General features: G+C 50.3%; 2 protein-coding genes and 1 long non-coding RNA gene across 4 annotated transcripts in view; 2 read left to right on the top strand and 1 right to left on the bottom strand.

Moving 5' to 3' along the window:
* The first annotated feature begins 2,155 nt into the window (after window positions 1-2,155).
* LOC115614125 lies at window positions 2,156-6,356 on the top strand. The gene is made up of 3 exons (XR_003993635.1): window positions 2,156-3,521; window positions 5,501-5,683; window positions 6,273-6,356. It is a non-coding gene; the product is annotated as an uncharacterized LOC115614125 (long non-coding RNA).
* GLYCTK (glycerate kinase) lies at window positions 3,985-19,345 on the bottom strand. 2 transcript variants are annotated; one of them, XM_030500460.1, is made up of 9 exons: window positions 18,895-19,345; window positions 17,615-17,789; window positions 17,059-17,155; window positions 12,417-12,528; window positions 11,481-11,599; window positions 10,069-10,464; window positions 9,554-9,705; window positions 7,863-8,038; window positions 3,985-7,242 (listed from the first exon to the last, which is right to left on the bottom strand). In XM_030500460.1, the coding sequence occupies exons 6-9, from the start codon at window positions 10,353-10,355 to the stop codon at window positions 6,337-6,339; spliced, it is 1,521 nt and encodes a 506-aa protein (XP_030356320.1). In that variant the 5' UTR covers window positions 10,356-10,464; window positions 11,481-11,599; window positions 12,417-12,528; window positions 17,059-17,155; window positions 17,615-17,789; window positions 18,895-19,345; the 3' UTR covers window positions 3,985-6,336. The 2 variants fall into 2 exon arrangements, with proteins under 2 accessions (XP_030356320.1, XP_030356319.1); XM_030500459.1 differs by lacking the exon at window positions 18,895-19,345 and having other exon boundaries at window positions 17,615-18,454.
* The window catches only part of WDR82 (WD repeat domain 82), an 18,816-nt gene continuing 14,969 nt past the window's right edge, over window positions 19,261-23,107 (top strand). The window contains exon 1 of the mRNA XM_030500467.1: window positions 19,261-19,709. Within this exon, the coding sequence (XP_030356327.1) occupies window positions 19,549-19,709 (161 nt within the window). The 5' untranslated portion in view covers window positions 19,261-19,548. The remainder of the gene's footprint in view (window positions 19,710-23,107) is intronic.

Below are 23,107 nucleotides of genomic sequence, written 5' to 3'. Positions count from 1 at the left end.
CTGGCATCTTGTGGGGACAGCGCAGAGCCAGCACCACTCACCTGCCAGCGCCAGGACACAACCAGTCTCTGCTCCTGGGTTTTTGCTTTGCTTTGCAGGGCTTTTGAGAAAACATGCCCCATACTGGGGATGCTGTTTCCTCCAGGCAGGGCAGTGATGCTGCTCCATCCTTTTCTGTGCAGGTCTGGCAAGGAGTGGCCCAAAGCGTTGCTTCCTCAAGGACAGGTTTGTCCCATGGGAAATTCAATATGCAGAAGTTCTGTAATCGCTTGCCATTTTGGGCTTTTTTACTGCAAAAAATACCAATTTCTCTGCAAGGAGTCTCATTGCAGCACAAAGCATTTCATTGCATGGGTTGGGGGTTTCCTTCTGGTTTCAAGTCAACATTTCCTCCTAAAATATCACTCAGGGAAGGCTTTTTTTTGATGCAAAAGTCTGTGATGACATTTTAAGTGGAGAAGAAAATTGCTGCTTCCTTTCAAAATGTCAACTTTGAGTGGGGTGCATTTGTTTTTTCTTTTCTTATTCCAGTGTTTCCCAGGGGAAAGTCAGACTGGTTTTGTAACTGTTGCCCCTTTGTCCCCCCTAAAATAAATCCTTTTTTTAACCTGGTGGCATTTTTGTATCAGGGAAACTTTTGTCAGGAGAAGTTGTGCTCCGGTGGGATGCTGCCTTGGGAAGGGACAACCCTGTTGTAGCCGAACTTGAGCTCTCTATGGCTAATCCTCTGCCACTGAACTCCAGTGGGGACCTGTGGGAAAGCCTCCACCTCTGCTTTACAGCTTCGATTGCTGCAAGAGCAATGAACAGCATGACCAGGTTTTGAAGCTCTCCACTTTGCGCTCCTGGTTTTACTTCACACAGCTCGCCCCGAAAATTGCTTGTGCTAGATTAGGTGAGAGACTGGAGTTATCTTCCTTTTATTTATTAGGGTAATTATACCTAATGATTCACATGCACGTGGAGAGTAATTAGTCCCAAATACAGCACTGGCAGTGTTCTTACCCAGCCTGGGCACAGTGATTCACAAACAGGTCTTTTCGCACAGTTCATCAGATGATGATCCCTTGATGTCTGATCCGGTTTGGAACCAGTTCAGAAGTGATCAAGGACCCGGTGGCACCATCACTGAGCCCAGTTCACTCTGTGTGGTCACTGCCGCTCACCTCCTGCATGGGTTTGCTTGGGATTTTGGTTGGCTCCAGCCCCTGGAGCTGCAGGATTTGTGGTGTTTGAAGAGCCAGTGTTTCATCTGGCAATGGCTGTGGCACAACCCGGCCAAGGGAGAGCCGGGGCTGCCCCCTCCAGGCTAGGGATGACCCCTCCATCCTCCCAAACCATGGCAGTGGCATGGCTCGACACTCGCCTCTTCACAGCTCTTGGAGCAGGGGGGTGAGAGCTTAGGAAATGCTGATGTGGACAGCCAAACCCTCCAGGTTTTGCACTGGGAAAAGGCTGCTCAGTAAATGTTCTTGGGGGCAATAGCTCCCTGCCTCTATTCCACCCACATCCACCTTGCCAGCAGAGGATCCGTGCTCACACCATTGCCTGGCCCCTGTCAAGAGCTCCTGCAGGCAGGCGGGAGCTGCTCTAATGGGCTGCCAGGGGGGTTGTGCTCTGACAGCCGGTCGCTGACAGCTCCCTGCAACCCGCTGGGCAATCTTTGGTCAGACAGCAGAGGATGCTCTGACCACCACGGGGAGGGGGCAGGCGTTTCTGATGGTGCTGGGGGTTGCCTGAGCTGATAAAGCCCTGGAGACAATGGTGTTGGCAAGCAGAGAGTCCCCAAGCTGGAGGAGCCCCTGGAGGGTGATGCTTCAGGATGGGGATGGGCAGAAGGGAGAGGTGTGGGTGTACCACAGGGTAAGTCTTGTCTCGGCTCCAAGGGGGGGGACTGGGGTGGGAGGCCCCCGTTAGCTGGCAGCAAGTGCTGACACCCACAGGGCTCCCTCTCCAGTGGCTCTGGGGCCTCCCATGCTTCCTCCTAGCTGAAATATTGCCTCTCTTCTCTGTTTGATGCAGGGCTCCTCTGTCTCCCCATGGACCCTGCACAGGGACTGGGGGGGGCTTCCCAGGGCCCAGCCCCATCCCAGCAGGGTCTGTGGCAGGCACTGCAGAGGGGCTGGCCAGCACAGAGCAACTCACAGCCTGCTGTCTTGTATGGCTTTTTATTCCTATGTGATTATACATCCCACTTCATATAGGGATTGAAGCCGTGCAATACGCCAGGGTCCTACGGCGGAGAACAGCCCCTGTGCCATGGAGCCAGCCCCGGGGAAGCCACCAAAGCTATATTCTGGGGTGCTGGAGTAGGGCCGCTGGCCTCAGCCCAGGCTCTGTCCTGTACTGCAGCCCTCACTGGGGGCAGGTAAGGGGTCCCAAGCTGCTTTGGGGTGAGGCCAGTACAAGCCCACTCCTTGCATTGCACCACCTTGCAAGGGCAGGCCTGATTCTGCACCAGAACTATCCCAGGAGATGGGTGACAGCATCTGGGTGCAGACACTGGAAGCAGGTGCTGCCAGCAGGACATGGGAAGAGGAGAAGGAAGAAAAGGAGGAGAAAGGAGCTTGGGAATGGCCACAGCAGCAAGTGTTGCCCCAAGCACGATGCTCTTCAAAGTTTCTCAAGAGGCTCCAGCCGCTCTTTCAAGGTTTGTGTTAAATCTGTCACATTAGCGAAAGTAGTGAGAATTGTGGCTTGTGGAGATGAAAGGCAGCCCCCTTCCAGCCCTCCATAAAGGAAGGACCCCCTTAACACCTAGTGAAATATTAGCCATTAATCAGGCTCCGTGAAAATAAAACCATCCACATCTATCATTATTGGATCCTTAATGAAGTGATAATGGGAATGCTGGGGAGCTGTGATATTAATGTCTCCTAAGAGGCAAGAGCAGAGCCAAGGGCGGCAGCCAGGATTTTTAATTTACTGCCAAAAGCCTGTGCTGTTAATAACGCTGTTACTTCTCCTGGCCATTAGCACTGTTTGGCTGTAAGCAGTGTGCTTAGGAGCGCAAATCAACCTCAAACACATCCAGGGTTTACTCCCCTGCTCCCTGCCCAGCAGCAGGGTGTGCTTTTCCCCAGTGGTAGCCCCTGTGTCCCCTGCCAGGGAGCTGTTGGCCATCTCCACCCATCTCCCTCCTTCCTGGAGGCTGGCTGGTGTAGAATATTGCCCTTCCATTAAAGAGGGAAGAGACTGAGAGCATCCAAAGCAAGCAGCTCTTACTGTCCTCACTCTGTCTGTGACTTGCCTCCCCAGGCACAAGCACGTTGGAGCCGGGATGGCATGGAGCTGGTTCCAGCGCGGCCTGTACGTTGGAACCTCTCGGTGTGAGTGACCACGGTTGCACTCTGGGTTTCTTCATTTGCCTGGGTACACTCACATGATGCCAATATCCCATCCAGGACAGCGCAGCAAGCCCAAAGCCCTGCTCAGCTGCTGTGACTCACTCAAGTTCCCAATGGGAAACTCATCACTGCTGGCAGGCTCCGACAGCCCAGAGGTGCATTGTTACTTGGCAGGTAAGCGATGCTGTTGTGTCTTTAGAGGCAACTGTTATCTCTAATCCTTGCAAATCCTGACCAGTGCAGCCCAAATGTGTTCTGGGTCATGCATGGGGTGTTTTGCTGTCAGCAAAGGGACTGCAGGGCAGAGGGAGCTGGCTCTCGGCTGGAGCAGTAACGGGCAATTCTGTGCTGCGCATTGACCATAGGAATAAACATGTGCCTTGCTTATGAGGGGTGCACGCAGTCCAAAGCTCCTTTCCTCCCTAGGTAGAAGATGCACAGGGTTCACGCAAGGAATCCCTCAGAAATGGAGTTTCAATCTATCCAGGCAGAAGCATCAGAAGAGGAAAAGTGTTTTGGTAACCTGGGTGTTCTTGGTCAATCTCCCCTTGTCCTGTTATCCCCTTGCTAGAAGAGGGGACAAGAACAAAAACCCAAGCAAATGTAGATGTGAAGTGCACTTCAAACAGCTCCATCCTTTCAACAAACCTTTCATTAGCCTTTTTTCCTCCCCAGCACAAACTCTTTTTAATCATTAGAGAAAAGCCACTGTTCTGAAGGGAAGGACAGGGTACATGTGGTAGGCATTTCCCAGGAGAAGCCAGAAAACGGGCACCCAAGGTCTTCTGGACTTGACAAGCGATGCAGCACAAGCAGCAGCTCCAAGGACCAGCACAGTGCTCAGCAGTGAGGCAGGGCACAGAGCACAGGGTATGGTGGCCCTGTGACAGCATGCACAGGCTGGCTGGAGATGCCAGTGACCCTTGTGCCAGGCATGCCAGCCCAAAACTGGAGTCACACTGGATTTCACTGGAGCAGAACTGGACAGGAAGCATTAACAATATTTTGGAGCCAGCTTTAGCCTGTTATCCTGGCCGCAGCCCGTATTTTTTGGCTGTATCAGTGCACATGTTAGTGCCCCACGGTGCTGGCATGCTGGGCATGGAGGAGGTGACCTGCCAGCAACCTCTGGAGAAAAACACACAGCACAAAGCAGTTTCTCCTGCGCAACCACCACCTGACATCACAGGGGCACAGCGAGTTCTATCACACTTGGCAGGTTTTCCCCAGCAGATCTCAGAGCTGTTTGCCAGCATGAGCAAGTTCAGGCATGCTACAGAAGACCTTCAGACTCACAGGACAAATGAGATGTGTGGATGAGTTTAACTCACCGGGATAAGACCAGGGTTTTGAAATCCCCAGGCCTGTGCCTTGACACTGCGCCTGGGCTGTGGCCCAGACAGTCCAGCTGCCAGCCTGGCATCGATACCAGGCCCCATGATGGTCCTGCTGATATCCCTACTTGTTAGAGATTGGCTTCGAAACCAAAGCAGGAGGTGTTGCATCCTCCTCAAATCCACCCTCCGATCCATCTTGGAGCAGGGCGCAGAACGACTGCAGTGAGACACCACGACTCACAGTGTTGGCGCGACAGTGTATTTATGTCACGAGATGAGATCAGCCACACAGAGTCTGCAAAGAGTCTGAGTCAAGCGTGTCCTATTAAATTAGGGCTGGATTTTCAAAGGAGCTCAGCTCCCGCTTAGGCTCTGTAACAATCAGGCAGACATTCAGAGTCGGACGTGTTGGGTCATACTGGCTGCTGAGCTGAAGTCCTTTGAATATCCAGCCAAAACCATCACTGTGCCTGTTGCTACAGGCAGAACCCTTCTGAAATCCAGCCCCACTGTGGGCTCCATGTCCTGGGAAACCCAGCTCATCTCTGCTCTCCCACATATGTGCTGCAGTAGGTGATGAAACTGTGATAACCACCTCATCCTTATACATGCGGGGGAGCGGCTCCCTGTCAGAGCACAGCTCCAGCAGCTTTGCCCTTTGATCAGCTCAGCAGCATGGGTCAGGAGAGCTGAGCGTGAAGGTTTCCTTGCCTTTTGTTCTGTGGAATTAGCAGAGTTAATCAGAGTGACAGCGACTTCTGCCTCAGCGCAGAAGAAAGGTCAGTGGCTCAGGCTGGATGCATGACTATTTTCTAGGCAGTTGGAAAACAAGACCGTGGAAGCTCACAGCACACATGCTGCTGGCACGGAGGCTCTCCCAACAGGGATCAGCAGGGAAGATGTCCTTGCGGAGGGAAGGAGGCTGGAGAAGGAGGACCCCACTCAGCTGGCTTCACCGCTGCACCTCGGCCATCCCCATCCTTATGCTGCCCAGTGAAGGTACACCACCCTCTGTCGCTGCTTTTGCCATGTGTCCAGTACCAAACACTTCTCTGCCAACGTGCCCCTTAGCTACACTGCTTGGCATGCATCATGCTGGGTTTGAGGTCTCTGTGAGGTATGCTGGTGCGGGAGGAGCTGCAGGGCACTGGAGTGGGTGCTGGGTGTCCTCTTCCCACCATGTTCCCCCAGCACCTCCTTGCCTTGAGCTGGGCAGGCTTTGCCATTGCTTTTACATCCTTTGGTTGCTGTAGTGCACTTCTGTGAACCTGCACAAGCCCACTGCTGAGCTGCTCTTGAGGTGCAACAGCCGCAGTGAGGGCTCTCCCTGGCAGCCCTACCATGGCCTGGATTTCCTCACATCATTTAACTACAGTTGAAGCAGTCACAAGAGTGGTGGTTCTCAGCAGTAGTGTTAAATCCGGCCTCCATGTCCGTAATGTGACCTCTTATCTCCCTCTGATCCCAATTACAAGTGCTTGCTTTTGCGGTGGACATCCACTCCTGTGCCTAATTAGTGGACTATTTCTGTCAAAGATAGTAGCACCCTCAAAAGCGAGCCCTAATTTAAGTTTACATTTGTCTGCAGTGTTGATGCCTTCCTTTACCCCTGGTCCTAATTAAATGCATCTGGATATCTGCAGAGGGAGCTCTTAGGATCTCTCCGTGGCTCTAATTAAAATGGCCTGGATGTCCATGACATTGGTGCCTGTCAAGCCTGTCACCAGGAGGTGACGCCCACGTTGGAACTGGCTGAAGAAGGTATAGGAGTCGTTGTTGCTGAGGAAAGCCTCCACATCAAGGCCCTCCTGCAGTGCCTCAGTCACCAGCTCTGGGCTGCAGAAGGCTCCTGCTGCCTCCGTCGGCCCATCCTGCCCGTCTGTTCCAGCGCTGAGGAAGATGATCTCACACCTCCCTGGGGAGCTGCTGGCTTGCATGGCCTGTGCCCTGTGCAGCTGCAGCCCCACATGCAGGACCAGCTCCTGGTTCCTCCCTCCCTTACCAGTTCCTTGGAGCTGGACTGTGGTTTCTCCGCCGGCCAGGATGCACACTGGTGTTTTAGACGCTAATCCTCGCAGGGCCTGTAGAAATTCGGCAAGGTCCAAACCTGGGATCTGTAGCTCTGCCACCAGCTGCAGGAGATTCTGCCTCACCTCGTCACTCTGGGGCCCTTCTCCAAGGCCAGCAAAGCCCAGGCAGAGCAGCCGGATGAGCTGGCAGTACAGCGTGGCAACACGGCCAACGTCCCCGCAGATTGCCGCGCTCAGAACCAGCGTGGTGTAGCCCAGGCCCTCAGCTTGGCGTTTGGCCTTGTCTAGAGCCAGGCTGTTTGAGCCGATGACGATGTTGCAAACGTGGGAGAAGTCTTCTGGAGCAGTGGGCTTGGTGGGAGAGCTGGACAGGACTGTTTCCACTGACTTGGGCAGATTGCACAGCAGGTTGTATTTGGTGAGTATCTGAAGGCAGTCTTGGACAGTGTGGGTGCTGGCAGCAGTGGGGCCGCTCGCTATGATGTCCAGGGGGTCACCAATCACATCAGAAAGGATGAGGCTCACTACCTACAAAAAGAAATGCCCACAGATTATTGTGGGAGGCAGAGCATGCAAGAGCCCTGGCATAAGTGCTGCTTTGAGTTACATTTGTGCCACCCTCACGTCAAAGTAGATGGAAATGGGTAGATCTTTTGGTTTATGGTCCTGTGAGTGTCACCTTGCCCTTGAACCCACAAATCTACAATATCCTTTGATGCTGGACCATCACATTGGAAGATGTAACCCGTGACACTGCACTTGTCAGTGCATTTATAACCTAGTGTGGGTTCAGCAATGGCATGTGCTGGGAACAGCCCCTGGGGAGCCACAGGTTGGACTCTGCCTGAAAAAGACTGTGGTGGAGCAGCAGCACATTGGAAGCGCCTGCAGCATGAGGGCTGGGGTCCGCTCAGAGTGGTGTGATGGGACAGCCAACATATGCCAAGTCTGACATTTGACTCTTTCATCTCCGTCTCCTTGAGAGTTTGGGTCCTTGGTGAAATCTGAGCCAGAGTACCAAAACAGTGTGTAAAGGCTGTTAGCTCAGTGAGGAGAAAAACCTCCAAGTGCTTAGGTCAGTTGATTAAAGCCCTATTTCAGGGGCTGATGGGTGATCTCTGTGCAAGCAGGGGCTTCTCCTCCATTACCTGTGCAGGATATGAGAGTTGGGCCAGCCCTCCACCCTTCAGCAAGGACAGAGTCTTCCGGACAATGTTCAGCTCCTGTATGGCAGCTCCTTGGGAAGCCAGCATCTTTGTGAGTTTCTCCTTCTCTTTGAGGAGGATGGGAGGAATGGGAGCAGGCAGTAGGGCTGATCCACCTCCTAGGATGCAGAAGAGATGGCAAGGACATCAGGATAGCAGGAACAGGACAGAACGAAAGCAAGGCTATTCGACGCTTGGGCTTTTCCTCTTCCCTCATGAGTGCATAGAGAGAAGGCAAAAGTCAGTGGGGACTGTGCTAACATCTCTGGGGAAGTCAGTCTTCACTGATGGGTTTTAATCACAGTTGTCCTGCACTGCCTGCAGTCAGCTACATTTCATCTGGGCAGTGTAAACCTCGCTGCATGCCTGCAGTGGCGAGGGGACAACAAAGAAGGGCCACCAATTACTATCCCCTCTACATCGAGCTACTAGTGAGTCATCTGACACAAGCAGGCACTGGAAATGCAGAAAGAAGGTAGGTTCCAAAGGAAAAGTGGAATGGATGGAAATACAGAGTATAAAGGAGTAAGATCTGAGCAGAGAATGAGCATGCACAGAAGTACAGCTGAAAGCTACTGTCAAAAGGCAAAGCCTGCTCAGAGGTTTGAGACAAACCAGCATCAATAAAACATGATGAGCAAGAAAAACAAATGCAAATGCCTGTGTTTCAGTCAATAGCCAGGGATCTAGCTGAGAGGCAGGAGCAGTTGGGGACCGGCTGCTGTGTGGGAGTGCACATGCATAGGGAGTCGCAGCCACGGGGAGATCCTGTACAGGCTCCCTGGAGGGTTGAGGAGTCTCTTGGAGATTCCTGCAGCCAAAGAACAGGAGGAAGCCAGCAAGTGCAGCTAGATTCCAGCCACTTGGGTGTTTGCCTAATGCCACTACTCTCTCTGCACCAGATCAGGCTCCAGCATCCACAGAGGAACAGTCACTGAGCAGAGACCAAGGGGTTTCTCCAGAGCTGCTCCAAGCCCCTGCATGCTTTTGACCTGTGGCACCCACTCACTCAGCTGAGCTCAGGCTGGGGTGATGTCACTGCATCCCTCTGATGCACAATATCTGCCTTCCTCACACAGCCCTGGACCCAGCAGCCAGGGCCTGGAGGTGTTCAGGGCTAACCCTGCAAGGTGTGTAGCTCATTGTGTTGGAACCTGGGGGGCTCATTTCCACTGGCCAGGAAGTAGCAAAGGCCTGGGAAGGGTAAGTCCCACATCTCAGCTTACAGACTTGCACCCGTGTACAAATTTGGAGCATGCAAGTCCACCAAGTGCTTGTTTCTCCAAGTCTGTATCCCCAGATATAAGGAAGGGGCAGGAAGAAAGCATCTTCTTGCCAAGGAGTGAGAGCAGCTGGCAGGCTGTGCCCAGAAGTGTCATCTCACAGTGGTGATGTGACCTCAGGACCCAGCCTGTGCAGACAGTGCTGGGAGGCAGCATGTTCACTGCAGCAGCAGGCAGCTCCATGCGCTCCCCTGCTGCATCCCTAGAGAAAGGCTGGCAGGAGAAGGGAGAGCAGAAATGACAGAGGTGCAACTGTCAGTGCTGAAAAAGCTGGCACAGCACAGTGCTGCCATGTGGGCAGGCAGCTGGATGGCCGCCAGCAGAGCCCATTTCCTGGGATCCCCACACTACCTGAGATGAGCACAAGGAGCAGGTCATCTGCAGTCAGACCCTCTGCCAGTTCCTGGATGGCAACTGCTCCCTTCAGAGCCTCTGCATCCGGGAGGTTGTTCTTTGCACCTTCGATGACCTGGATTTTGCTGTGTGGCTTCAGCAGCATCTCCCTGGTGAGGTAAGAGAGGCAATCACACCACTGACATGTGCACCTACACAGGCAGCCAGGCTCTCACTCAGCAGGGAAACAGGCCTGTGCACCCGAGGTGCACAGTGAGTGACCAGGACAGGAGGTAGCCTTTGCTGAATGTCTCCTCCCCAGGGCTGGGGAGGCAGCACATCCAGCACAAGAGATGGGCTGTGTCATTGGTGCCAATGGGATGTGATGATGGTTGAAAACCAGTGTAGTGGAGTGGATGGGGTGGGCACCAGAGCAAGAGCAGCTGGAACGGACTGAAGGGGTCACAGCAACGTTCCAGAGGATAAATCTGTCAGCCTCCCCCCAAAAAATGTCCAGGCACGGTCCCCCTTACTTCATTCCTGCTCGCTGCAGGCTCTCCTGGATGCCCAGTGGCACATTGATGATCCCCTGAACGAGGTGGTCTCCCAGGATCTCTTCTGCTGCCGCGGCCATCCCCAGCACAGCTTTGCCAAAACCTACCAGGTACAGGTTCCTCTTCACTGGGAAGGCCCTGCCCTCCACCAGCAGCTGAGGGCACCCATCTTCCTGGAGCTTCAAAGCCCTCTTCAGCATTGAAGCTGGCCGGACAGTGCCCACTGCACTGCGGAAGAGGGACAGTGCGTGCTCGCGGAGGGACATGCTGCACAGGGTGGCCAGGCTGAGTCAATCGGCTCGGTGGGGTGGGCTTGGACACGTTCTGCCAACACTGGCAAGGCCTCAAGAGCTGGAGCCACTGGCACCCTCCAACCTGCAAAAGAAAGTGAGCATTTTTGCTAGCAGAATAGATAGGGCTGACACAGAGAGCGCAGGGAGGGCAAAACATCAACCATGGAGCTCTAGCTCCTGTTTCCCCTAGGTTAAGGTGCTATATCAATAGCACTTTCAAACCTCTCCCCAGTCAGGTGGGAGGCAAAGGCAGTGTCACATTCGAACTACTTGTCAGCTCGTGGTTCCCTGCAATCCCATCACCTCCCACAGGGAAGGTGAGCCCTGCCAGCCAGCTTCTCCATCACTGTACATTTGCCACTGGCAAGCCACCATTTCTATTTGCTCAGTGTTTGATGCCTTTCCAAACTATGGAAGATGTTCTCTGTCCTGGAGAGAGCAGGGCGTCTGGGTGGAACAGCTTTTCGCTACGCTAATTCCCCTCCTCATGCCAGCCAAATGCTGATGTCATTCTCTGGCTGCACATTGCCCCATGTGTCCCTGCAGCATCAGGCATGGACTTAGGAGAAACAACAGGCTTGCTGGCTGCCTGATCCCTTACTGCTGGTGGCCACAGAGAAACAAGGAATGAGGTTTCCCAACCAAACAACAAATTAACACAAGGCTTCATGTGCCTTTATTTTTCAGTCCTCTATTATCCATTAAAATCACATTTAAAGCCCAAATAAGACCTCAGATCAGGCAAAGTTGCCAGCCATGTCTGCAAAAGCCTATATTTGAGCTAGTCTCCACTGAGTATTAGCATTATATGCAACAGATCTGCATGTGGACAGAAAGATCTCAACTGCTCAAGGGCAGGCACTTGTCTTGACAGAGGAAAGGCAGCCCCTGCCAGCACACATGCATCTATTCCCTCCCAGCATTTCTCCTTCTTTCTGTTAACTGGCAGCAAGTTCAGTGCTGCTTTCTCAGGATCAAAGATCCTTGTGATCTGCATCTCTTCTGCTCATGGTAATTATGGTGCTGGCAATTAAGACAGGGTGCCAGGAGGCTGAAGCAGCTTAGCAACACACTCGATCACAGACCCATTCAAATTACCTGAGAGAGTTAATCCTCCCTCTAGTAAATGGATGTGTTTCAGTGCAAGGCCAGTGGCTGTCTTCTTCTGGGAGAGCTCAGGAGTCCAGAGGTCTCTTTGTCCTCGTACTCTCGCAGCACTGCAAGGTGTTAATCATTAAGCCAGGCAAGCTTCCCAACAGCTCCTCTGGGTCTAAATCTGCCTTATTTTGCTGCAAGGACCCAAAGGCTCTGTGAAAACCTCTATGCAAGCACCTTCTTAGGCAATAAAATTTGGACACACTCTGAAATCTAATAGACAAAGGACTTGCAGGTAAAACTATATGGAGAAGCATAGGTTTGCCAGGGAAAAAAAATCCAAGAATTGTTTAAGTTGTAAAAGACCCTTAAGATCAAGTCTAATTGTAAATGATTCAATGCTCAGGAGATTTTAAAGGTAAAACCCCAAAGCATATAAACTACCTGACTATACTTCCTTTAGGTACTGGCCAGAAGGACTGGTTTTTCAATCAGAAGGAATAAAAGGCAGAGTTCCTGACCACTTCTGTGACTAGACTCTTAAGACTTCATGGCAGCTGCTGCTGCCAGCAGGTTAAATCACAGATCCTCAGCCCTCTTACAATAAGGGCCAGAATAACTGTGCTAACCCCAGTGAATTCAGCTGTGCACCTCTCAGGAACTGAGATTAGCATCTCCATTCCCAGCAGGTCTCTGATTCACCTGGCAGCACAGTGCAATCAGAGGAAGGTGTTACAAAACAGAGGTGCATCACACCCCAGGTTGCCTCGTCTGAGCTGCGAGACAGGGTTTGCAGAAGTGGTTGGAGAAAAAGGCTTAAATGGAGCCAGGGGAGTTTAAAAAAAATAATCCCCAAAGCTTTTAACAGGCTCTGTCTCTGCCTTGATATTTCTGTGCATGGCTGACCCTGAAGACCAGGGGAATTGAGCACAACCAGACCTGCAACTGCGGCTCCTGTCACACGTGCCCTGCCGGCGGCTCCGCTCAGCTCCGACTCCAGACACGACACAGCAGGCGTGAGTTGTTTAGAAGCAATCCTCTCCTACTGGAGCTGAAAAAAAGAAATGCCAGCTTAATTCATCTGGCACTCGTGTTCATACTGCTAATGCTTGCTTCGGAAAGCATTTCACTACAATAGCAGGCACGTAATTTCTTTTCTGCACTCTGAACTCAGATTATATTTTAACGATCAAGGCCTGATCCAGAGCCTGTTGAAGTCAGCACACGTCTTTCCGTTGCTTCTAAGGATTTTAGGGCATGCTGCCTGATGCTGATCTCGGTGCACAGGTGTAAACACAGAGTAAATCTGGTATAAAACCCCCTTGCAGTCAGAGGCTATCCAACTTTACACCAGCACAACAGGGAGCTGAATCTGGAGCAGGCCCATTAGCTTTGGAGGTCTCAGTGTGTAACTCTGCTCCTTGTCAGCTCTGATTAGACACGCAGGCTCACTGGAGGCTCCCCTCGGAATGGGGGTGCTGCTAATGATGCCACAAATCCATTTTTATGTAATTTATTTATACAGTCTTAGGCACTGGGTACTAAACATCATCAGGGACCAGCTATAAATCAGCGCTATGAAATCCACTGTAGATATTAACAAAAATTAAAACTCCTACTCATTTTACTAGGGCTTTAAAAACAAAATCAAGAGAACTGAGCATCACCCCACACCAAAGCACAGGCGGCCTTGGAAAGAAAGATAATCCAAATGGCAGCTCTTGAGCTACCTCCAGGATGGTGGGTCTGGAAATGATGTTATTGCCAGTTAGCTGCTGTGTATTGCACACGGGGAAATTACATCCTCACATCCCCGCATTTTCCTCTTCCCATTGCTGGATGGGAGGAATCTGGGCTGGGAGAAGGGGCTGATGATGTGCCTCGTGTTGCTTCGCGCACTAATCTTTGTTTGCCGGTTTCTCAGGGAAATCACATAGGGATGAAGGAGCCCTCTTCTATATGGATATAAGGTGGCATGCTATAGGCACCAGTGAGGCTCAGGTTTTACACCTTCCCTTTGTCCTTGCTCAGAATAATTTGGAGTTCAGGTATAGACAGTCTTTCGAAAAGTTTTCTAGAAGTTTGCTCTAAGCCTGGGAGAAAAATGATGCTGAAAATTTCCTGTTCCAAAGAGAGCAGGAATACTATAAGGGGTTTAGGTTAATCCCCTTTAAATGAAAACTTCTTCAGCTTTCATTGATGAATAATGTTCTCCCATCTACATACTTGTTTGCATGCATTACCATCAGAAATTCTTTCTTCATAGGGCTCCTCCTAAGCCTGCAGATATGTCCACTGTTAACTCTCACCACAAAAAGCAGCAAACCCCCAGCTCCTCATTTTCCCTTTCTCTGGGAAAGAGGGAGGGAAAGGAGCTGGACTGTGATAAAATACAGGAAAAGTGCTCGTTTGCATTACCTTTCATTAACTTTTTAATTAAAGCAATTCTGCAGGCAAGGAGCCAAAGTCAGAAGGAGACAGAAACAATCAGCACTGGGGGCAGAAATATGGTAAGCTGCCAGGTAAATTGGATGGTGGCATGAGACCAAAAGCATGGACATAGGGGGGTGTAGTCTGAGCCATAAACTTGGAGTCACACTGGGGAGGAAAACAGTGAACAAATGAGCTGGCCATGCCCATGCAGTGAGAAAAATGAACCAGCACCTCGCTCCATGGCACGTATTCAAAAGCCAGAAAAATATTCCCTTCTAGGAGCCAGCCTGCCACCGCTGGGCAGAGCTGAGCTATTCCAGGTGCTGTGGTTAGAGGTTTGTTCAAGGGTTTGCGTCATGGGCTTGTGGTTTTCTTGAAGCTGGGGCAATTGGGCTTGCTGCAGGCCGACCCAATCACACATCCTGAGCGTTTCAGGTGCTGCAAGATCAGAGGATGCTGTACATTAATGCTCCAGGATGTCTAATTGAACTGAGATCTTCAGGGGCCTAAGTTAGCTTATTTTTAATGCCATCAGGACTTCTCTGGATTCTCTCCAGTGTGGCAGTGGTTGGTGGCTGGCCCACCGCTTACACGGTCAACTCCAAAATCCCTGAGGGGCTTGGAAAATATTTGTGATGGCACAGGATTAAACCCCAAGTGTTCCAGGATAATTTTGAGCTCAAGCTTTAAAGACAGATTACATCTTTGTTACAGTAGTAAACTACCAGACACGGCAAGTTTTAGCAGTGTCTCTTGCTACTCGTTTTTCTTGCTGCATGACTTTCTTCTGGCCTCTTGGTACGTAAATTACCATTAGGCTCACCAAGGCTCACTGCTTCCATTTTTCATGCCTCACCATGGGAATTTACCTATGCAGTACAACAGAGCAGAGATTGTACTGCCTTAAACTCCCCTGTTCCCACTTACTGTCACATCTTTTCTATCATTTGATATATCAACTTTAATTTGCCTGGTGAGCCCTGCTCAAACTCAAACTTGCTGCTCCAGATGGTCCCAAAAGCATTACGAGAAAATTTTCGAGGAGATGCACTGAACCCAGGAGGAAAACAAAGCAGCGAAGGTTTGTTCCAAGTGACTATTCTGGGAGGATTAGACGGGGGATTTTTCAAGACTAATCTCTTTAAATGAAAATTTCAGAATTTGATTAATTTTTTAATCTCCACATGGATTTGCATAAAATTATTGCACTGCCTCATTCATCGTGTAAAAGAGAAAATGTCTGCAGCCAGGATGGACTGGTCAGCTAGGAAGGGTCCAGCATGCAAGTGGGTGCGCAGGGACAGATTGAAAGGTCCTTTTGCTCCCGCTCCCTGTGGTGCTCCTGCCTCCATAACTGGGAAAGAAGATGAGGGTGGACAGTAGCAATATGATGAGACTGGAGAACTGCCCTTGCAGGCAGGCAAGGGAGAAAGTAGGATGGAGTCTGAATACCTTTGTTTCAAGAACATGCTGAGCTCTGGGAAACCCAGGAGTCCTAATTTCCAATACATGGCCTTCTATATGTTTCTTGGAAAAGAAATATGTTGCTCTCATGACTGATTTACTCACCAGGAAAGTGTCAACAGGGTCTCTTTGCCTTTGATGGGGAATGTAGCCTAAGGCCAAACACAGGGATGATAAGTGTTCTGTTCAGCATTTTATATATATAGATCAGTATCATTAGTAAAAAACATTAACTGGATTTGACATATGCATCTTACTAGTTTTTCTAGGTCACACTCCCTTCACTCCCTATATACCTTTTGGAAATGATTTTCCCAAGCACTGGGGATTGCAGGGAAGAAATATTTTTCACTAAAAAAATCATTCTGTAGCTCAGTGCAGACCAGCACTACGCTGAAACCAAGTCCTTGCCAAATCTCCTTCCTTTCATGCTGTAATTTCTCGAACTCCCTATTCTGAGTCAACTTGCAATCAAAGTTGAGAGTCATTTAAAGTACTGGGAAGGATCAGAGTATCCTAGAGAAGATGAAAAGATGCCAGCCTTGAGGACTGGAATGATAGAAAAGGGTCGAAATTCAGTACTGCAAAATACAAGGTCATGCTCTTTGGGATTAATAGCAAAAAATTATAAGCTTCTCAGTTGGAAATAACATAAGAGGAGGAAGAGCCAGGAATATTAATCAGTCACAGGATGACAATTACAGCTGCCCTCTAGGCTGAGACAAGAGGCTATGGGAAAAGCGGAAAGCAGCAGATGTAATCTACCTTGATTCTAGTGAGGTTTTAGACACCATTTTCATGAGCGCACTGAAGAAGTGTGGGCTGGGCATACACAACTGTTGGGTTCATTGAAAAACAGCTGGAGCACTGGGCTCAGACGGTCGAAATCAGTGACTCAGAGCCCAGTTGACAGCTGGTAATCAACAAGGACTCTGCTGGGGTTCATGTCACCCTACAGCTTCATTATGGAGGGTAGCACAAAGTGCTTGATTTGGGAGAAGTGCTGCTGGAGCTACCTTCCAGAGGAACGGTGATAAACTCAAGGTCAGGGCCAACAGAAACCTGGTGTCGCTCAACAAGCAAAAGTATGAAGTTTTGCTGCTGGGGCCAGATCCCCCTGTACATCAGGGCAATCTGGGAACCAAGTGGTGCAACCAGCTATGGAGCAACTTAATAGCAGCTACAACTACTTGAAGGGTGGTTATAAAAACATAGCAGCTATGAACCCTTCCTAGTAGTGGCAGAAAGTATATGTAAGGAGCAATGGCCACAATTTGCAAGTCAGGACATTCACGTTAGACATGAGTGAAGAGTTCTCTACAGGGAGGGTCACGCAGCACTGGATCAGGCCACTCAGAGAAGCTGTGGTGTCCATGCTAGGTAATTTTCAGGATTTGGCTAGACAGAGCTGTGGCCAAGCTGATCTAGTGCTGGTGACCATCCTGCACTGAGCAGAGCATGGAGCAGGTAGTTCCAGGGGTCCTTTCTCCCCACACTTCTGCAATTCCATGTGGCAACAGCAGGGACAGAGTTCGATGGTCCTGAGCATCATGCTTAGTTTCAAGAGCCCAAAAGGAGAAGCCAAGTTGTAGGATACAAGCCCCCCTCCACTCAAGCATTAAGTCATAACTGTTACCCACAGAGAATCATCACCCCCAGTGGAGTTCAACAGAAATATATTCACCTGAGCAGTGTTGTTTCCAGAAGCATCTCTCTAAAATTCACGAGCACCCATCGGAGCAAGCACAGGTCTGTCTGTATTGTGCAGGTTACGGTGGTATCTAATATGGAAATGCACAGGTAGAATGACTGCATTTGATCAATATTACTCAAGCAGCAATTAAGCACTTTTTCCATTAACTAGTTTTGCAGGGGCATTATCCATAATTCCTACTTAATATGACATTTTGTAGGAGATCCAATTATCCTGCCAGATAAATTCCAGCTTGGTATAAACTGACAAACGAAGTTCCAACCATTAGGAACAAAGGCAGAAGAAAGAATAAAAAGGGAGTGACAAAATATCAAATCAACAACCCACGGTGTTATACAACTCTAAAACTTAGCTAAGTATTGTAGGTGTTTTGAAGTAAATTGTCTTATGATGGTATCAGTGAGTCACCTTCAGGGCCCACATCAGATAATCCAGGCTTTGATCATGCCAGTTACAGCGTGCAAGAGTTCTGTGCTTCTCTAAAACCTCCCATCACACAGAGCTCAGTTGTGGGTTTTGAACTGACCTGCAATCGGGCAGCTGACCTCGAGACCTCAGAAGTAACAAAGGTGTCTTGTGTTGAGAGTCCCCAGACTCCAGTGTGAAAATCCTGTCTCCGTATCAAAGTAACATCGGTGAATCATTCCGATGAGCCGATCCCACCACAGCATGAAGGGGTGAATCAGGTTAGATGGCTAAACCTGTAACGGTGAACACTAAGAGCTAGTAATCCGAGAAAAGGCTTTTGTTTCACTAAATCGTATCTGCACATAAAATAATTCAGCCTGTTTGAAGGACGAGCACGCAGACCTTTGGCAATAGTTTGCGGAGTTACTGTTATTTGACCACAGGAGGGCAATATTATTCTAAAAGCAAAATCAAACTCTCTTTTGGAGACTGAACGGAAAATGCCATTAACATTTATGAAGGCATCTGTGTTTTGTTGGGTTGGGTTTTTTGATTCTGGATTTCTGAGAGGCTGAAATTACAGAAGATCTGATGTTCTAAAATGAAACTAGTGGGGCACTGGCAATCTTTGGGGGCGGGGAGATTCTCACAGGTGCTGCTATACCCCAGGAATCACTTTCTAAGGTAAGAGATGTACAAAACCACGAATACAGAGCCTGACATCGGGATTCATGATAGAAGAAAGTAGCAGTTCCAACATGTCTGTGCTGGAGCACCAGCTCAAACGCCAAGGTGCCTTTCTCACAGGCTGCATGCTGCTCATCTGTATCTGACATCTTACAGGATGCAAGCCGTGGTGTTCCTGCAGCACTGCTCGGGGCGCAGGGTTTGGAAGAATAAATAATACTGAGAAATAAAAATGTGTGATAATTGGACTGGGGGAGGTTTAGGTGAGATATTAGGAAAAACGCCTTCCCCAAAAGGGTCGTTAAGCATTGGAACAAGAGTCTTCCCAGGGAAGTGGTGAAGTCACCGTCCCTGGGGGCATTCAAAATACGTGTAGATGTGGCCCCTGGGGACACGGTTTAGCGGTGGACACTTGGCAGCCCTGGGGTAGCGCCTGGTCTTGATGATCCCAAAGGTCTTTCCCAAGCCCAACACTGGTGTGACTCTGAAGGCGGGGGCACAAAGCACGGGAGCCCCGACTGTGGCCTGAAGGCGGGGACCGGGCACAGACACCTGCGAGACGCGCCCCCGGGGCAGGACCCTGCGGACACTCCGCCCCGCCCCGGTGCCCCCTGACCCGCGGGGGCCGGCGCACGCCGCGTTCCGCCCCCCCCCGTTCCCCCGGCGTTGGATCGGCCCCGCGCGGTCCCGGCGGCAGGAGCGCGCCCGCACCTCACGTGCTCGAGCGGCGCGACTCCGGCCCTGCCCAGCACCGGAAGTGACGCCGTCCCGCGCAGCCCAGCGGCGCGAAGCCGGTGCCCGCTCTAGGGGATGATGTCACGCCCTCAACCCGACTCCCCCCCCGCCCCGCACGGCCGGGTTGGTGCAGCCCAGCCCCGCCGCAGCCCTGCCCTGGGCTGCCCCTTCCCGCCCCGGGCCACAGGAGAGGCGGGGACACCGGCAGCCCCCGGTCCCCGGGCCGGGGGGACCTTCCCGCCACACTCAACATGGCGGCCGGGCGCGGGCCACCGCGTCCGCTGCGTTCTCCCCTATCCCGGCAGGCAGTGCGCGCCGCCCGCGCGCCCCCCTCACCTTCCCATGGTGCTCCGCGCGCCGCCCGCTGCCGTTCCCCGAGCAGCAAGATGGCGGACACAATGAGGAGCAGCCGCCTCCCCGCGGCCTGAGCGGGCCGAGCCCAGCCGGACGGTGCCGCCCGCCCCGGCCCGCCGCCCGCTGCCTCCTTCTGCTGCCCGCTGCCTGATCCCCGCTGCCTGATCCCCGCCGCCCCGCGAGGCCCTGCCCGCCCGCCGCCGCCACTAGGAGCCCCGCCCGGCTCCTCCTCAGCGCCGCCGCCCTCGGCGCGGCGCGGCCCGGCCCGGCGGCGGGATGAAGCTGACGGACAACGTGCTGCGGAGCTTCCGTGTGGCCAAGGTGTTCCGCGAGAACTCGGATAAGATCAATTGCTTCGACTTCAGCCCCAACGGCGAGACCGTCATCTCCAGCAGCGACGACGACTCCATCGTTCTCTACGACTGCCAGGAGGGCAAGTGAGTGGCGGGGGCCCGGCCTGGCCCGCTCCGCCGCCGCGGGAGGGGTGCCCGGGGGAGCTCCTGGGGCAGGGCGGGGCGGTGGGGGCCGCCGGTTGCGTTCGGCTGCCGCCCGTTGCGGCGTTCGGGGAGAACCGCTGCCCGGCTCCGCGGTGGCGGTTCCGGCCGGTGAGCGGGGCGGTGAGCGGTGTGAGTTGCTGCTTTTTCTGCTTGTGATTTTTAGTGTGGGTTTCTAAGTGGAACTGCAGCGACGTCTGACGGGGCGGGAGGAGGGTGGTATAAACGGTTAAATTGGGGCGCAAGGATGGGAGCAGCATGGTTTTGTGTGCGCTGCGGCTTTCTGTGCCTGTTACCTCTGGAAGGCTGGAGCCGGCGATGGTAATTTCCCAAGAGTTCACTGCCGTGAGAACTAACTAGTGGTTTAGCTGAAGGGGCTAAATGGTCACAATTCCAGGCTTCGGGGGGGTTAGAGATAGGCAAACTGACATCCCAGCTTCTCTGGGCTTAAGCCTCACTAATTAAAGTTGAAGCAGTTTCTCGGAGCAGTCTACAGATGTGCCATTTTAAACAACCTAATTAGGCTGTAATTTCTTGGATAAATGCTTTAAGCCAAAAGGTGAAGATGGTGTGGTGTGTGTTTGGTGTAACTTAGAAAAACTCGATGGTGTTCAACCCTAGTTCCTAAGTGCTGTCTGGGAACGTTGCAGATAAAGGTGGTCCTCTGTGCTTTAAATCCTTTTCTCTAGTTGTATTTTGATCGTAAAGCACATCTAAAATACATGTGTGATTTACATGTGTCTTTAAAGGTTGTCTTAACTTACATGTAATCCATTAAGGCGTTTATTGGTTTCTGTTATTTAAGGGCAATGAATTAAGGTGTGTGTGTTTCTCACTGAGCAGAGTTGCCCAGTTTATCTTTCTTCTTTGATCACATGATGCTCATCCTGCTCTACAGATAAACCCTCAGAAACTTGCACAGCACTTGAGATATGGTGCTCTTGTTCAGAGGACAAAAACGTGCAAATAAAGCCACAAGTAACACTTGCAGTTGATGTCTTGGAAAGTACGTGAGAGGCATTTGTAATCTATGAGAGTTGGAACAAACTGAGCCAAATGATGTCATTATTCTATTAAAATCTTTCTCAGTTGGTACAGGTATGCATTTGGCTGCTTTTAAGTTTTAATTTTCATGTGCTTGGTCAAGAGATGTAATTCTGAGGTGATTTTTTTGAAAGACTAGATCGCACACATACAGAAAGTGAAAGAAAACCAAGCATGTGTATTGCAGGAGAGAGAATAGAGTGGACAGGGCAATGCAGGAATGAAAAAGAAATGGCTTGGCAGTGCCAGGTGGTAGATGTGTCAGTGTCACTATATTTTCTAGTAAAGCAGGTATTCCTAATCCTCCTGCTTTCTCAAGCAGGCCAAGGCATCACGCTTGCTGTGTTTGAAAGATTGCGTCCTGCATGCTCTTCTAATTTTATAGACCACTTATTATATGTTATTTTACATTTCTCTTTGGTTTGCTTGCTTTACACATTAAAGTTGTTTGTGTTCCCCATCTGGTAGAGTGAACTCACTTGAAATGATTCAATTTTTCTTTATGTAAGACCAGGTAACTTTATACATGTGGTGTCTGCAATGGATTGTATTCTAGATCCTAATTGTATATGGTAGTAGAAGGGCAGAGTGATGTTAATGCAGACGGTATTGATTGCTTTTCCCCTTTCAAACTCTTAAAGAACAGTTTGATGGGTAGGGAGGCATTTGCTGCTTTCATCCCTATCTCTGTCTAGACCTGCTCTATGCTTTGCAGGCAGAGGGTTTGCTTTAATTAAGTTAAATGCAGAAGATCGATGGTCGATGCTGCAGTGCTACAGGGCAACAAGAGTAGTTTCATCAAGGTAACCCCTGCTGCAAGAGGCATTTCTCTAGTGGTTATAAAATTAATTTGAAAGTTTCTCACGTACTGTCAATTGACTTAAAAGCGTAGCTGTGATTTTTAGAGGTATTTGGGATGCAGGACCTGGAAAGTTTTAGGTGTGAATTATTTTGTCACTGGAGATTCGTGTAGAGACAAAAAATCAAATATGTGAATGAGCTTTGTGATATGGTTGAGTTTGGCAGTTCCAGGCCTATAGTTTATGGTTATGGGGTGTTTGGGTTTTTTTTCCCTTAAATCACCATTTCAAGGGCCTGAAACTCACTTTCAGTGTGCAATTTGCTAATGAACATAACGGCCAGGAGGAAATATCCTGCTTGCTGGATCTCAGTAGAAGATGCCCTTCTTCATCAAACGGCCTGAATGTTAACACTTTCCCCATGTGAAAGTGGCAAGATTTCCTCGTTTTGTTTGTTTTCCTGTTAATGAGCAACTCTGCAAGTAGGATTAAAATGCAACTGTTTGGTTATGCTTTAGGTACACCCTCATCTAGTTGGCTTTGCTTTGCTGTACCAAAGTGAGCCATACAGCTACAAAAGTCATTACCAGTATGGCCAAGCCCCATCTCGGTGAACTTCAGTTTCCTAAAGTGTCAGAACAGTTTAAACAGTGACGCATAGCCAAGGGCTGACAGGACAAGATTATCTCCTTGAAACACAGATTCTCTTATCATGTATATTCTGAGGTTGGGCAACAAGCTTGAAAAATTAGTCCTGCTGCTCCACGAGCATTCGTTAGTTTTGGAGATTCCATGTCTAGTTCCAAATGTGTAAACAACTAAATTGTTCTCATTTTTAACCCATTCTGCTTCATTGACTACCTCTGCAGTAGCCTGGCTCTAAAGCATAATGAAGAGGCTTACTTGGGACTGTTGTGCTCAGGAATGAACTCTGAAAGCTTTTAGAATGGAGTTGTGTGCTGGGATGTACAGCAGTCCTTGAGGCTGGGGGCAGGAGGCTCCTTGCTGCAAATTTGCCACCCTGGAATGGTGTAATGGTGGTCTGGCAAAGGCTTAGCTTGTATTTTAGTATATCATTTATATAGTTTTTTATATATATCTCTCTCTATATTTAGTGTATTATACAAACAGAGAGATGGTGGATCTGGACTCCTACCAAGCTGTGGTGTTTACTAGACATACCAGCAAGCCTGGTTTTGGATGATGCGTTTTTACCTGCAGTAGTAGTGATTCAAACCAAGGCACTGATAATATTACAAACCTCTCCTGTGTTTTGTTTCGTCTATAAGCATTTCTGTCTGTGATCTTATGAAGGACTTTTTGGCAATATTGTTTGGTTTCAGGTGTGCTGGCTGCATTAACCTTAAAGTTGGAGTTATGTTTTGTGATTTGCTTAAAAATACGTGAAGCTTGGTTTTCTTGTGTGTGTTTTTAAGTAGTGGATTGGAAACAGGCGGTCAGTCGTGTGTGAAGTAACATGCTTCTGCTTGTATCAGC

This window comes from Strigops habroptila, chromosome 11 (genome assembly GCF_004027225.2).
Source record: "Strigops habroptila isolate Jane chromosome 11, bStrHab1.2.pri, whole genome shotgun sequence".
NCBI lineage: Eukaryota > Metazoa > Chordata > Aves > Psittaciformes > Psittacidae > Strigops > Strigops habroptila.
The sequence above is the reverse complement of the archived record's forward strand: the minus strand, read 5'-3'. Positions and strand labels throughout refer to the sequence as shown.